Source organism: Cottoperca gobio, unplaced genomic scaffold (genome assembly GCF_900634415.1).
Source record: "Cottoperca gobio unplaced genomic scaffold, fCotGob3.1 fCotGob3_351arrow_ctg1, whole genome shotgun sequence".
NCBI lineage: Eukaryota > Metazoa > Chordata > Actinopteri > Perciformes > Bovichtidae > Cottoperca > Cottoperca gobio.
The window spans coordinates 25,001-40,000 of NW_021166950.1; the positions used below are offsets into that span (position 1 = coordinate 25,001).

General features: G+C 46.7%; 1 protein-coding gene across 1 annotated transcript in view; it reads left to right on the top strand.

Annotated features, from left to right (window-relative positions):
- LOC115005711 (thrombospondin-3a-like) overlaps positions 1–9,334 on the top strand; it is a 26,194-nt gene extending 16,860 nt beyond the window's left edge. Inside the window, exons 13-23 of the mRNA XM_029427661.1 lie at positions 910–1,017; positions 1,109–1,268; positions 1,387–1,505; positions 1,770–1,822; positions 1,991–2,172; positions 2,897–3,075; positions 5,124–5,172; positions 5,255–5,451; positions 5,781–5,953; positions 8,196–8,335; positions 8,916–9,334. Coding sequence (XP_029283521.1) covers positions 910–1,017; positions 1,109–1,268; positions 1,387–1,505; positions 1,770–1,822; positions 1,991–2,172; positions 2,897–3,075; positions 5,124–5,172; positions 5,255–5,451; positions 5,781–5,953; positions 8,196–8,335; positions 8,916–8,977 — 1,422 coding nt within the window. The 3' untranslated portion in view covers positions 8,978–9,334. The remainder of the gene's footprint in view (positions 1–909; positions 1,018–1,108; positions 1,269–1,386; positions 1,506–1,769; positions 1,823–1,990; positions 2,173–2,896; positions 3,076–5,123; positions 5,173–5,254; positions 5,452–5,780; positions 5,954–8,195; positions 8,336–8,915) is intronic.
- Positions 9,335–15,000: the final 5,666 nt, after the last annotated feature.

Genomic DNA, 15,000 nt, shown 5'->3' on the forward strand with positions numbered 1-15,000 from the left:
TTTAAATGTATAACTGTGGTGGAAATGTATCATATAGTCTTATATGTTATCTCTATGAAGCACGTTTGGCCTGACAGTCACTCACCCTGTGTTTCCTCACAGCTGTCTGACACATGAGGTCCCTGTCTGCTAACATTTGACAGACAATAAGGCGCCACTTTGACTATTGTCAGGCAATCAGCAGACGGATGTTCACAGTTGTGATGTGTGATGTTTGAGCCTGATACCTGATCCTCCCAAAGCAATGCAGGTTATCTGTCCTTGATTTAGTTCTGTTCAACACTTCTAGCGCTTCATTAAATAACCCCAAAGCTCTAACTTCTATATTTGTTCCTTTCTTGCCGGAAGGTGATTCATCTTTGAATTGCCACCACAATAATGTTATCAAATATGTTAACAATGTAATTAATAATGTAAAAGAGATGTGAGACATCTGACTTGAGCACAACAACAAAAACAAGCACTTCATAAGTTACGCATGATTTTAAAATGCGTTTCTGGAGCTTTGAGTTTTATTTCAGTTGATATCTTTATTATATCTATAAGTAGTTATTTATCTGTAAAACTCTGTATTTAAAGAGGAAGAGTGCGGAGATTATTTCCCCACTGTGGGTTTTATAATTACAAAACCTCATTAACATATGTGTGTATTAGTTTAACACAAAACATACACAACATATTTCTGACATGCAGCAGGTTTTATTAAGAGGGTACTACTGCAGTCCGGAGGGATTCCTCCTCCTGAACAGCAGGGGGCGCTCTGAGTCCATTAAAGCGCAGCGCAGGAGAAAACTAAATAATAACAATAACTTTATTGTGAATTGTGTGTGATGATGGGATTTTGACGCCTTCTGTGATGCCGGCTGCTGATTGGCTGTCAGTGTGTGACCGTCTGTCTCTGTCCACCAGGACAACTGTGTGTTCACCCCCAACTCTGGACAGGAGGACGCCGACGGAGACGGGATCGGAGATCAGTGCGATGAGGACGCCGACGGAGACGGCATCAAGAATGTGGAGGTTAGACTGTGCGTGTGTATGTGTGTGTGCGTGATATTTCCTATGTTAAATGTGACGTTGTGACGGTCGTGTGTGATCATGTGACCTTCAGGATAACTGCCGGTTGGTCCCTAACAAAGACCAGCAGAACTCAGACAGCGACTCGTTCGGAGACGCCTGCGATAACTGTCCCAACGTCCCCAACGCAGACCAGAAGGACACGGACAGCAATGGGCAGGGAGACGCCTGCGACCAGGACATCGACGGGGACGGTGAGTCATGTCGTCTGTCTCCGTCCTCGAGTAGCAATGAATGATGGTCTGTGCTGCTGGGGATTTAAGTGTGTGTGTGTGTGTGTGTGTGTGTGTGTGTGTGTGTGTGTATGTTCAGGTATTCCCAACGTTCTGGATAACTGTCCGAAGGTGCCGAACCCGATGCAGACGGACAGAGACAGAGACGGCGTGGGAGACGCCTGTGACAGCTGCCCTGAACTCAGCAATCCCATGCAGGTGAATAGAATGAAGGAATAATTTCTCTGCTGAACACCAGATTTAAAGTGGAGACGCTCAAATCAACGAAAGCATTAGTGAACCAACACGTATTAGAGGAGGACAGACACGAACCAGAGCTGCCCTCTGTCCCCGCTCAGTATTCACGTGTATAGAACTTCAGGGTGAAATAGTTTCTAGATCCCAAAGCTCTTCAGAGATCCAAACTCCTCATCACTTTACAATGTACAGAAGTCACAGCGTGTTTCTAAACGTCTCTTTCAGACGGACATCGACAACGACCTGGTGGGAGACGTTTGTGACACCAACCAGGACATGTATGTCTCACACACACACACACACACACACACACACACACACACACACACACACACACACACACACACACACACACACACACACACACACACACACACACAGAACAGAATCTGCTGGTGAAATGTAAAGAAGGTAAAATCACAGAGTGATGTAATGTCCTCGGGCAGGGACGGAGACGGCCTCCAGGACAGCAGAGACAACTGCCCGGACATCCCCAACAGCTCCCAGCTGGACTCTGATAACGATGGCCTCGGAGACGACTGCGACCACGACGACGACAACGACGGCGTCCTCGACGACTACGACAACTGCAGACTCGTCGTCAACCCCAACCAGAAAGACTCCGACAGTAACTACGATACTATTCTGCATTTCAGAGTAGTGAGATTAGGCCACGCCCACATCTGTAATGTCCTGCCACTTCCTGTCTCTCTCTCTCTCCACCTGTCTGTCTCTCTCCACCTGTCTGTCTCTCTCTCCACCTGTCTGTCTCTCTCTCCACCTGTCTGTCTCTCTCTCCACCTGTATGCCTCTCTCCACCTGTCTGTCTCTCTCCACCTGTCTGTCTCTCTCTCCACCTGTCTGTCTCTCTCTCCACCTGTCTCTCTCTCCACCTGTATGCCTCTCTCCACCTGTCTCTCTCTCTCCACCTGCCTGTCTCTCTCTCCACCTGTCTATCTCTCTCTCCACCTGTCTCTCTCTCTCCACCTGTCTCTCTCTCTCCACCTGTCTGTCTGTCTCTCCACCTGTCTCTCTCTCTCTCCACCTGTCTGTCTATCTCTCCACCTGTCTGTCTGTCTTTCCACCTGTCTCTCTCTCTCTCCATCTGTCTGTCTATCTCTCCACCTGTCTGTCTGTCTGTCTCTCCACCTGTCTCTCTCTCCACCTGTCTGTCTGTCTTTCCACCTGTCTGTCTCTCCACCTGTCTGTCTTTCTCTCCACCTGTCTGTTTCTCTCCACCTGTCAATGTTATATATACTGTATATGTATATATTACACTGTATATATGTACATATATACAGTGTAATATATACTGTACGGTGTAATAATATCTAAATGTGTTGGTATCTCAGTGAACGGTGTTGGAGACGTCTGTGAGAACGACTTTGATAACGATGCAGTGATGGATTTGGTGGACGCGTGTCCGGAGAGCGCTGAGGTCACGCTGACAGATTTCAGAGCCTATCAGACGGTCATCCTGGACCCAGAGGGCGACGCCCAGATTGACCCCACCTGGGTGGTTCTAAACCAGGTGAGCCTCCGGACTGCTCCTCACTAACACTGAGCAACCTTTAGTAACTCTTCGTACTAATCAGACCGTTATTTTACCGGGAAAAATGCAACATATTTAAATCATAATTGCTCTCATGCTACACCTGCAGCACAGGAACCCAGACGGGCTTTGGTTCAATCAGTTTTTGGTCCCAGCAGTCGCTGTTAAACTTAACAGTGTCATCCTGCGTCCATCCATCGTCTACCGCATATCTCGGGTCGGGTCGTGGGGGCAGCAGCTCCAGTAAGGAACCCCAATCTTCCCTTCTCCGGGCCACATCCTCCAGCTCCGACTGGGGGGTCCTGAGGCGTTCCCAGTGAGGAGATATAATCTCTCCACCGAGTCCTGGGTCTTCCCCGGGGTCTCCTCCCAGCTGGACGTGCCTGGAACACCTCCTTAGGGAGGCGCCCAGGTGGCATCCTTACTAGATGATGAACCACCTCAACTGGCTCCTTTCAACGCAAAGGAGCAGCGGCTCTACTCCGAGTCTCTCACGGATGGCTGAGCTTCTCACCCTATCTCTAAGGGAGACGCCACCCATCTGAGAAAACCCATTTCGGCCACTTGTACCCGTGATCTCGTTCTTTCGGTCATGACCCAGCCTTCATGACCATAGGTGAAGGTAGGAACGAAGATCGACCAGTAGATCGAGAGCTTTGCCTTCTGGCTCAGCTCTCTTTTCGTCACAACGGTGCGGTAAAGCGACTGTAATACCGCCCCCGCTGCTCCGATTCTCCGGCCAATATCTCGCTCCATCGTCCCCTCACTCGCGAACAAGACCCCGAGGTACTTGAACTCCTTCACTTGGGGTAATGGCTCATTCCCTACCCGGAGTAGGCAATCCACCGGTTTCCTGCTGAGAGCCATGGCCTCAGATTTTGAGGTGCTGATCCTCATCCCAACCGCTGCACACTCGGCTGCGAACATCACAGACCGATGATGCCATAAGGACCACATCATCTGCAAAGAGCAGCGATGAGATCCTCAGGTTACCAAACTGCAACCCCTCTCCTCCACGACTATGCCTCGATATCCTAAACATGAAAATCACGAACAGGATTGGTGATAAAGCGCAGCACCTCCCACAGTATCACCCGGCGGACCCGGTCATATGCCTTCTCCAGATCCACAAAACACATGTAGACCGGATGGGCGTACTCCCAGACCCCCTCCAGGATCCTTGCGAGAGTAAAGAGTTGGTCTGTTGTTCCACGACCAGGACAGAATCCGCATTGTTCCTCTTCAATCAGAGGTTCGACTACCGGCTGAACCCTCCTTTCCAGCACCTTGGAGTAGACTTTACCAGGGAGGCTGAGAAGTGTGATACCCCTGTAGTTGGCACACACACTCTGGTCCCCCTTTTTAAATAGGGGAACCACCACCCCGCACTGCTACCCCCTAAGCACTGTCCCAGACTTCCACGCAATGTTGACGAGGCGTGTCAACCAAGACAGCCCCTCAACACCCAAAGCCTTCAGCATTTCTGGACGGATCTCATCAACCCCTGCGGCTTTGCCACTGTGGAGTTGTTTGACTACCTCAGTGACTTCCATCAGGGAAATTGACGATGATCCCCCATCAGCTTCCAGCTCTGCCTCAACCATAGAGGGCGTGTTAGTCGGATTCAGGAGTTCCTCAAAGTGCTCCTTCCAGCGGCCGATAACCTTCTCAGTCAAAATCAGCAGGGTCCCACCCTTGCTGTACACAGCTTGGATGGTTCCCCGCTTCCCCCTCTTGAGGTTCCGGACGGTTTTCCAGAAACACCTTGGTGCCGACCAAAAGTTCTTCTCCATAGCTTCTCCGAACTTCTTCCGTCATCCTGCGTGAACAATACAAATAGAAGATGATTAGTAGAGCAGATCTCTGTGGTGCATGCGCTTCACTTGAGGCCACTTCATTCCTTTCACAAGCAGTTATTGGTCTGCTAACCAACAATATTATAAATCTACACGCCTTGATGATTTCAGTATTCATATCGCCTGCCTGTCGATTGTTTTAAAGCTCAATAAACAGATCATATTCTTCAGGGCATGGAGATCGTCCAGACGATGAACAGTGACCCGGGTTTAGCTGTGGGTACGTGTCTTAAATTATTCTTAAATCCAGAGTCAGGCTTAGAGCAGGATGATAGACCCTGACCTCCGCCGTGCGTCTGCAGGCTACACAGCATTTAACGGCGTCGACTTCGAGGGAACGTTTCACGTCAACACGGTAACGGACGATGACTACGCCGGCTTCATCTTCGGGTACCAGGACTCCTCGAGTTTCTACGTAGTGATGTGGAAACAGACGGAGCAGACGTACTGGCAGTCGCTGCCCTTCAGAGCTGCGGCCCAGCCCGCCCTACAGCTCAAGGTAGGACAACTACATGACGTGCATTTAGATCTAACGTTTGTTAGTGTTTGGTGCTGTAGAGACATCCCAGCTCAGTACATCATGTATCAGCACAATATTACTTTAAGTACATTCTTTTATTAATTGTATATAGTACTTACTTTTAAATATTTCATATATACATATACATATATATATGAAATAAATAAAATTAGATTTTGCTGAGCTGACATGCTGTCTGTCTCTCACGCACACATTTCATTGTACTGTTGACCCTGTGTTAACTTGCATATGGCAAATAAAACTTGGACTTGAACTTGAAACTAATGATTCCTGTGTGCACGCTGCAGGCGGTGAAGTCTCGGACCGGACCCGGAGAGTTCCTGAGGAACGCCCTGTGGCACACCGGAGACACACCCGGAGAGGTGAAGCTGCTCTGGAAGGATCCCCGAAACGTCGGCTGGAAGGACAAAACCTCGTACCGCTGGCAGCTGAGCCACCGGCCGCAGGTTGGCTACATGAGGTAAGACCAGGACCACGACTAAACACCTTAAGTTAAGGTTTCCTTAAAATTAAATTCTCTTGTCTTCTCCTTGATGGTGCGTTCACACCGGACTGATGTCCTGACGTCGTTGAATCAGGAACGGAGGAAAACATTAGCCGTTACAGTTCAGATACAGGACCTCATATCTGTACACAGACCGCAGGAAAATGTTTATAAATGTATAAACTCCAGACTGTGTGCGGTACAAACAGTAAAGTTGTTGTGTTTTTTCCCAAGTTAGGTTATTTTGAGTGTTGATCAACCAAACTCCATTCAGAAAACAAGCATTTTAAGAGTTGTTTGCTCGTCGTCTTGCGGACAGACCTGACAAACATGAACTCAGGCTTTTTACTGATCGCTCTCATGATGTACTCATTTCTTCATCCTTTTGATACGTTGATTGAGATTAAATCACAGCAGAATCTGTTAGTTTTGGGTTCATCCCGCCGTAGTGAACAAGAAGTGAACAAGAAGTGAACACAGCTTGGTGAAATTCACGGAGCTGTGTGAGCCTCCGGATGATGTGATGAACTCGGACACGATGGCGTTTGATTTCCCGATGAATCTGTGACACGTGTTCAGAGCAGCAGGTTGTTTCTGCCGTGATGAAACGTTTCAAACGGCCTCACCGCCTGCTGAACAGCTGGCGTTCCTCCAACAAGAGGAGAGAGCGCTGACACAGAGTTTCCTGAAGGGAAGATCCCAGTTTTAAATAATGGTTTTGATTTATTAAAGATTTTGATTATCAACCATAATGGGGTAACCATGGTAACCTCGAGCTGTGAGGTGGTGAAACTACACTACCCACAATCCTTAAGTGTTACAGCAACTCCGATTGGTGGAGCCAGCTGTTACCATGGAAATGTTTACCACGTCTGCTCCCGGACTCAAACCAACATCTCTGACATTAAGAGTTCAGCTCCCTGAGTATGTTCTCCCTCTTTTACTTCCTGCTGCATTCTTTCCTCTCTGAACCGTCTTTGTGGCGCCGGGCCCCCCGGGGCCCCTCGGTACTCTATTGTACTCGTCTCCATGACAACCAAAGCCCTGGCAAGAGTCCACCTCGGCAACCGTTGATATGCAGATGAGGCGAGAGACGGAGAGAGCCGCTGGAGAAGTTTCCACTTTAGACGAGTTCAAGGTTTCATGAGAGACTTCTCACGTCTTATAATAATTATATGAATGATATATTAATAATGATTAAATAAGATCCGTGTGGATTTATTGTCACTAGTTAGATTCTAGAGTTTATTCTAGTTTTAAACTCCGACAGGATGTAAAGGAGCAGATTATACAAGTGGACTCACATTCCTCAGTCCAAATAAAAGAGTTTTCATAGAGCTGAAGACTTTCTGTCTGCCTCCCTGTCTGTCTGTCTGCCTCTCTGTCTGTCTGTCTGCCTCTCTGTCTGTCTGTCTGTCTGTCTGTCTGTCTGCCTCTCTGTCTGTCTGTCTGCCTCTCTGTCTGTCTGTCTGTCTGCCTCTCTGTCTGTCTGTCTGCCTCTCTGTCTGTCTGCCTCCCTGTCTGTCTGTCTGCCTGCCTCTCTGTCTGTCTGTCTGCCTCCCTGTCTGTCTACCTCCCTGTCTGTCTGTATGCCTCCCTGCCTCACTGTCTGCCTCCCTGCCTGTCTGTCTGCTTCCCTGCCTCACTGTCTGCCTGTCTGCCTGTCTGCCTGCCTGTCTGTCTGTCTGCCTGTCTGTCTGCCTCCCTGCCTGTCTGTCTGTCTGCCTCTCTGTCTGTCTGTCTGCCTCTCTGTCTGTCTGTCTGTCTGTCTGTCTGTCTGCCTCCCTGTCTGTCTGTCTGCCTCCCTGCCTCACTGTCCGACTCCCTGCCTGTCTGCCTCCCTGCCTGTCTGTCTGCCTGTCTGTCTGTCTGTCTGCCTCCCTGCCTCACTGTCTGCCTCCCTGCCTCCCTGCCTGTCTGTCTGCCTGCCTGTCTGCCTGCCTGCCTGTCTGTCTGCCTGCCTGCCTGTCTGCCTCCCTGCCTGTCTGTCTTCCTGCCTGTCTGTCTGCCTGCCTGTCTGTCTGACTGTCTGTCTGCCTCCCTGCCTGTCTGTCTGTCTCCCTGTCTGCCTGTCTGTCTATCTGCCTGCCTGTCTGTCTGTCTGCCTGTCTGTCTGCCTCCCTGTCTGCCTGCCTGTCTGCCTGTCTGCCTGTCTGTCTGTTGGCTCAGTGCGGCTCGTCTGGTTTCTCACCGGCGTGTCGCTGTGCTTGTGTTTCAGGGTGAAGCTGTTTGAGGGCACAGACTTGGTGGCCGACTCCGGCGTTGTGATTGACACCACGATGAGAGGAGGTCGACTCGGCGTTTTCTGTTTCTCGCAGGAAAACATCATCTGGTCCAACCTGCGCTACAGATGTAACGGTACGACCTCTGACCCCGGACACACGCAACAGGAACATCTTGTCTTTTAGATCAGCGGTCTACAACTGTTTTTGCGCCACATGTAAGACAATATCTTCACGGACCGGCCTTCAAAGTGTTGGGGGGGGGGGGGAGGGTTAAATATGACGAAATAAAATGATATGACCGGCATAAAAACAAATATAAAGTGCATAAAAAAACTCACGCTGAATTAGTGTGAGCCCTGAGCTCGTGTCTCTAACGAGCCGGTCCAATATAGAGGGATGAAGTCTTCACCAACAGTAAAAGATTTCTTTTCTTAGCGACAGGTGAGTCACTAAGTACGGCGCTCTCCGTGCACTCGCAGGTGTTGATGTGGTGCCATCAGTCATTGTTTGTCCTTCTTGTTCATGTTCTTTTCACCACTGCTTTAGATCATCAAACCAAAACAACGTTTTTATTTGTGCACTTCTGTTCCAGATGTGTGTCGGGTTCACGATTTATCTTTTAGTTTTATGTGTTTTAATTATTATTTTGTTTATAAATGATCATAACTTATATTTCAGATCATTATTATATGTGTATGTACTTGTTATTTCAGACACGCTGCCCGAAGACTTCCAGACTCATCGTCAACAGTTTCTGATGCACATCCGGGTGTGAGGGAGACGTGACTGTGAGTGACGCTCCAGAGCAACACATGCAAACAGTCTGCACGCCGTCTGGCCCTTTAAATATTGTTTCCTTTGTCTTTTCATCACACACATTTACGCACACTGTGACGGCGTATTCGGCCCATCGTAGGTCATAACATACAATTACAGAGCCGGGGGGGGGGGCTTTCTCTGAGAAAGTCAGTCATGTATTTTCTGATAAATGTACCACTTTAAACGAGCATAACCCCGTCCACTGGTAGAGATGGCTTTGGTTCGGAGGAGAAGTGGAATATTCCTTTAAATGTTTCCGTGTGTTTTTAAATGTACATATCTTTGTGGAAATAAACTCCCGTCCGTGACTTTTCCTAAAACGATGGTTTTGTTTCTCATGATTTTCACGCTAAAAACTCCACTGCTGTGGCCTTCAGGGACATGCTAACATGTTAGCTTAGCGTGTTAGCATGCAACCGCCTCTTCTTCTGCACGTATTTAGTGACACTTTGAAAAGTGGCACCTTTGTTTTACTACAAGAATCATTTAGTTTGGTATTAATTGCATTAATAATTACAGGACAATTAGTCTAGTTGAGTTTATTATTGACTGTAAGATGATTTCAACTTTAGTAAATATCTAATCATCATTTAATAATAATAATAATAATAAATTGTATTTATAAAGTGCCTTTCAAAGCTAAAAGCAATCTCAAGGCGCTAAAATGCAGGACAACAACAACAACAACAACAACAACAACAACAGACGATCGCCCCTGGTGCGGAGCTTGGTCCTGGGGGGGTGGAGCAAAGTTTCTTTGGAGGAGCGGAGGTTGCGTGTGGAGGTTTGTTGGGGGAGGAGTTCCTTGAGATACGGAGGAGCATTTCCATGTATGCACTGATGAGTGAGATTTTGTATTCGATCCTGAATGCGACAGGAAGCCAGTGAGGGGAGTGGAGAATGGGTGTGATGTGGTTATATTGTCGCACCCTCATCAGGATCCTAGCGGCGCTGTTCTGGATTTATTGGAGCTTCTGAAGGCTCCCGCTTGGAGTCCCGATGAGGAGAGCGTTGCAGTAGTCCAACCTCGAGGAGACAAAGGCGTGGACGAGTTGTTCAGCATCTGACAGGGAGAGTGTGGGGCGGAGCTCTGCAATGTTCCTGAGGTGGTAGAAGGAGGTCTTGCACAGATGTTTGATGTGGGTGTCAAAGGTCAGATTATTTATGATTGGAAACTTTATCCCTGAAACATGCTGAATTGTTTTTCTGTGCTTTGCACGATCAGCTGTTATCTTCTGACTGAAAGTCAGAGCTGCTCCATGTTTATATATAATATATTGATGTATATATTATTTAGAATGCACTCTATTTGAGCTGTAATTATAATTATTATGTTTCTTTCCAGGAAACTTCTCAGGAAATAATTATGAAATGAATCAGAATTTACAGACGTGTCGGAGTGTAACCTTTCTTATCCTGACGGGAACATGAATGATTCATCACATTACATCCCAAAGTAGTTTAATAAGTACCAGCTACCTCTTCTCTGAGCTCCAGCGCTGCGTCTCTGCTGCAGTCTGGAGGGGGGGGTCGTGACCCCTGGGCCGGGGAGGCCGGGACGAGTGCAATATTGGAGGGGAGACGTGACAACAATGCACCGCATCCCGGGCCTGCCCGCCCCCGGGAGGAAACTCACACACACACACACACACACAGAGTTCCACTGTTCAACAACCTGAACTCTGGCGCTACTATTCACAGGATCCTGCCGTGCAATGCATTCTGGGAGTGGTACACTTTGAGAGATGGGGCGTCACGTTGCTCCTATTTTGCGTAAAGTTGAGGGTTTGGTTACTTTATGCACATCAAGGGCGTCCAGCGCGACACGCCGCCGCTGGAAACTCCCGACAACGTTTTTAAACTAACTGATGTCGCGCTAAAAGGAAGACAGATTCTGCAGCTTCCTGTTTCTCCTCAAATGTTTTCAGCAACACATATCGGTGAACTATTTTTGCGAAAAAGGTTTACAAACGAGCCGCCGTGGTGGTTGTTTGAAACCCGGGGGCAGCCGACAGTGAAAGTGCTCGTCCAATCAGGAGCCTCGTATCTCGCCCATCAAGCTCCAAAACGCCCCGGTGGACCATCAGTAGTCAAGTCTGCAAGGGCGCCTGAATGGGTTTTGAAGTGGGGGGAAGCTTTGGATGACGTAATAGGCGAGGCATCTGAGACTGCAGAATATTTAGAGATAAAATAAGCGTCTTTGTTGAAGTTGTTGACTTCCTTGTATTGTTCTTTCCTCTTAATATAACATGTTTGCAGCACATCAGGGTGCTGGGCAGTGATCAGGTAAAAGCTCTTCTGGCTGCTTCATTATAACTTTCACAGATTTATCTTCACCAACACGAAGCGGTGCATTCAGGTTCTCTCTGATAAATGTTTTTTACAGTTTCTCTGAAATGAAAGACATGAAAGTTGAGTGAAAGTTAAACTCACCGCTCTGCAGAAGCTCCTCTCTGCGCCATCGTGTTGTTTCTGTTCGCTGGAGGCTCCCCGTCCGTCAGACTACTGCCCCCCCACCCCCCCCATCCTAAAGCCTAACAAAGGCTGATGCTCAGTGAGGCGTGCGGGGCCGCTGCACTCTTAAAGGGCCCCAGCTAAACCTGCAGCAGAAAGAAAACTACAAGTGAGCAATTTAATATTTTTACTTTTTAAATAAACTAGCATGGTCATGGGATTTGAAAGACAGGGAACTTGTGAGTATAAAACGATTAAGCAGCAGTAAATGGGGTAATGGTAAAAGCAAGGAGAACTGAAGCAGGTAAGTAAAAAGGAGGAAAGGAGCAGCAACAAAACAGAAGTAAAAGACCAAAAGGGCCGCAGGCTGCAGAGGAAGAGAGAGAGGAGGAGGGGAGGAGAAGAAGAGAGAGGAGGGGAGGAGAAGAAGAGAGAGGAGAGAAGACAAGAAGAAGAGAGAGGAGGATAAGACAAGAAGAAGAGATGAGGAGGAGGGAGGAGAAGAAGAGAGAGGAGGAGGGGAGGAGAAGAAGAAAGAGAGGAGGAGAAGACAAGAAGAAGAGAGAGGAGGAGAAGAAGAGAGAGGAGGGGAGGAGAAGAAGAGAGAGGAGGAGAAGAAGAGAAGAAGAGAGAGGAGGAGAAGACAAGAAGAGAGAGGAGGAGAAGAAGAGAGAGGAGGAGAAGAAGAGAGAGGAAGAGAAGAAGAGAGAGGAGGAGAAGACAAGAAGAGAGAGGAGGAGAAGAAGAGAGAGGAAGAGAAGAAGAGAGAGGAGGAGAAGACAAGAAGAGAGAGGAGGAGGGGAGGAGAAGAAGAGAGAGGAGGAGAAGACAAGAAGAGAGAGGAGGAGAAGACAAGAAGAAGAGAGAGGAGGAGAAGACAAGAAGAGAGAGGACAAGAAGAGAGAGGAAGAGAAGAAGAGAGAGGAGGAGAAGAAGAGAGAGGAGGAGAAGAAGAGAGAGGAAGAGAAGAAGAGAGAGGAGGAGAAGACAAGAAGAGAGAGGAGGAGAAGACAAGAAGAAGAGAGAGGAGAGGGAGGAGAAGAAGAGAGAGGAGGAGAAGAAGAGAGGAGGGGAGGAGAAGAAGAGAGAGGAGGAGAAGAAGAGAGAGGAGGAGGGGAGGAGAAGAAGAGAGAGGAGGAGAAGACAAGAAGAGAGAGGAGGAGAAGAAGAGAGAGGAAGAGAAGAAGAGAGAGGAGGAGAAGAAGAGAGGAGGAGAAGACAAGAAGAGAGAGGAAGAGAAGAAGAGAGAGGAAGAGAAGAAGAGAGAGGAGGAGAAGAAGAGAGAGGAGGAGAAGACAAGAAGAAGAGAGAGGAGGGGAGGAGAAGAAGAGAGAGGAGGAGAAGAAGAGAGAGGAGGAGAAGACAAGAAGAGAGAGGAGGAGAAGAAGAGAGAGGAGGAGAAGAAGAGAGAGGAAGAGAAGAGAGAGAGAGGAGAAGACAAGAAGAGAGAGGAGGAGGAGACAAGAAGAAGAGAGAGGAGGAGGAGAAGAAGAGAGAGGAGGAGAAGAAGAGAGAGGAAGAGAAGAAGAGAGAGGAGGAGAAGACAAGAAGAGAGAGGAGGAGAAGACAAGAAGAAGAGAGAGGAGGAGGGGAGGAGAAGAAGAGAGAGGAGGAGAAGAAGAGAGAGGAGGAGGGGAGGAGAAGAAGAGAGAGGAGGAGAAGACAAGAAGAAGAGAGAGGAGGAGAAGACAAGAAGAGAGAGGAGGACAAGAAGAGAGAGGAAGAGAAGAAGAGAGAGGAGGAGAAGACAAGAAGAGAGAGGAGGAGAAGACAAGAAGAAGAGAGAGGAGGAGGGGAGGAGAAGAAGAGAGAGGAGGAGAAGAAGAGAGAGGAGGGGAGGAGAAGAAGAGAGAGGAGGAGGAGAAGAGAGAGGAGGAGGGGAGGAGAAGAAGAGAGAGGAGGAGAAGACAAGAAGAGAGAGGAGGAGGGGAGGAGAAGAAGAGAGAGGAGAAGAAGAGAGAGGAGGGGAGGAGAAGAAGAGAGAGGAGGAGAAGAAGAGAGAGGAGGAGGGGAGGAGAAGAAGAGAGAGGAGGAGAAGACAAGAAGAGAGAGGAGGAGAAGAAGAGAGAGGAAGAGAAGAAGAGAGAGGAGGAGAAGACAAGAAGAGAGAGGAAGAGAAGAAGAGAGAGGAGGAGAAGACAAGAAGAGAGAGGAGGACAAGAAGAGGAAGAGAAGACGAGAGAGAAGGAGAAGAAGAGAGAGGAGAAGAAGAGAGAGGAAGGGGAGGAGAAGAAGAGAGAGGAGGAGAAAGAAGAGAGGAGTAGGGGAGGAAAGAGAGAGAGAGGAGAAGACAGAAGAGAGAGGAGGAGAAGAAGAGAGAGGAAGAGAAAAGGAGAGGAGGAGAAGAAGAGAGAGGAAGAGAAGAAGAGAGAGGAGAGAAGACAAGAAGAGAGAGAAGAGAAGAGAGAGAGGAGAAAAGACGAGAGAGGAGGGGAGGAGAAGAAGATAGAGGAGGAGGGATGAGAAAAGAGAGATTAGATAAGACAATAAGAAGAGAGGAGAGTATAAGACAATAATATATATAGTACAAGAAAAGAGTAGGAGATAAGGAGGAGAGAAGACAAAAGAGAGATATAAAGAAGATAATAAGAAGGAGGAGAAGTTGGAAGTAAGAATAATGATAGGAGGATAATAAGAGTAGGATTAAGATAGATATGAGGAGAAGACAAGAAGATAGATTAGAATAATAGAGAGGTATTGTAGATGAATGAATAATATAGTATAATAATAATATATTGTATTATAATAATATATATTATTATATATATATTTATGATTGTATTATAATAATATATTTATTATTGTATTATAATAATATATATTATTAAAGAATATATATTATGATTGTAGTAGAAATAATATTATAAGTAATAATACATTTTATATTATATTTATAATATATATTAATATATAATATTATAATTATGTGTTCATCATGTTAATGTTGCAGCTGCTAAAGGAGGAGCTAATTTTTAATGACTTTAATCTGTAACAATATATCATTTATATTTACTATTAATAATCTGAATCAGATAAGTAAAATAGAACGTCAAATATTTCCTCTGAATTGTAATGCAGTATAAAGTAGAAATATAAATACTCAAGGAAAGTACAAGTACCTCAAAACTATACAAACATACAGTATTTAAGTAAACATGTGTAGTTATAATCCAAAACTATTTCAAACTAGAGCTGAGACTCTTAATGCAGCAAGAGCCGTATAATAAATATACAATATTAAAACGGTAACAATAATAAGTAGTTTCTGTTGCACTGAAGTCACAACACGTACACGTACATAAGTTAAATTCAAAGCAGTATAAATACACACACATGGTTTTACTTTGCAAATTTAAATGTGAAAGTTTAATATTAAAGCTGAAATGTAAAGTTTTGAACTGTGAGATATTTGTGGGACATCTAGTGTTTGAAGGAGGAAGTGCAGCCTTGAAGTCTTTGAATACAATCTTGTTGTGTGTTATAGATATTATTAGTAATAATGTTTTTATTATACACTATTAGTAT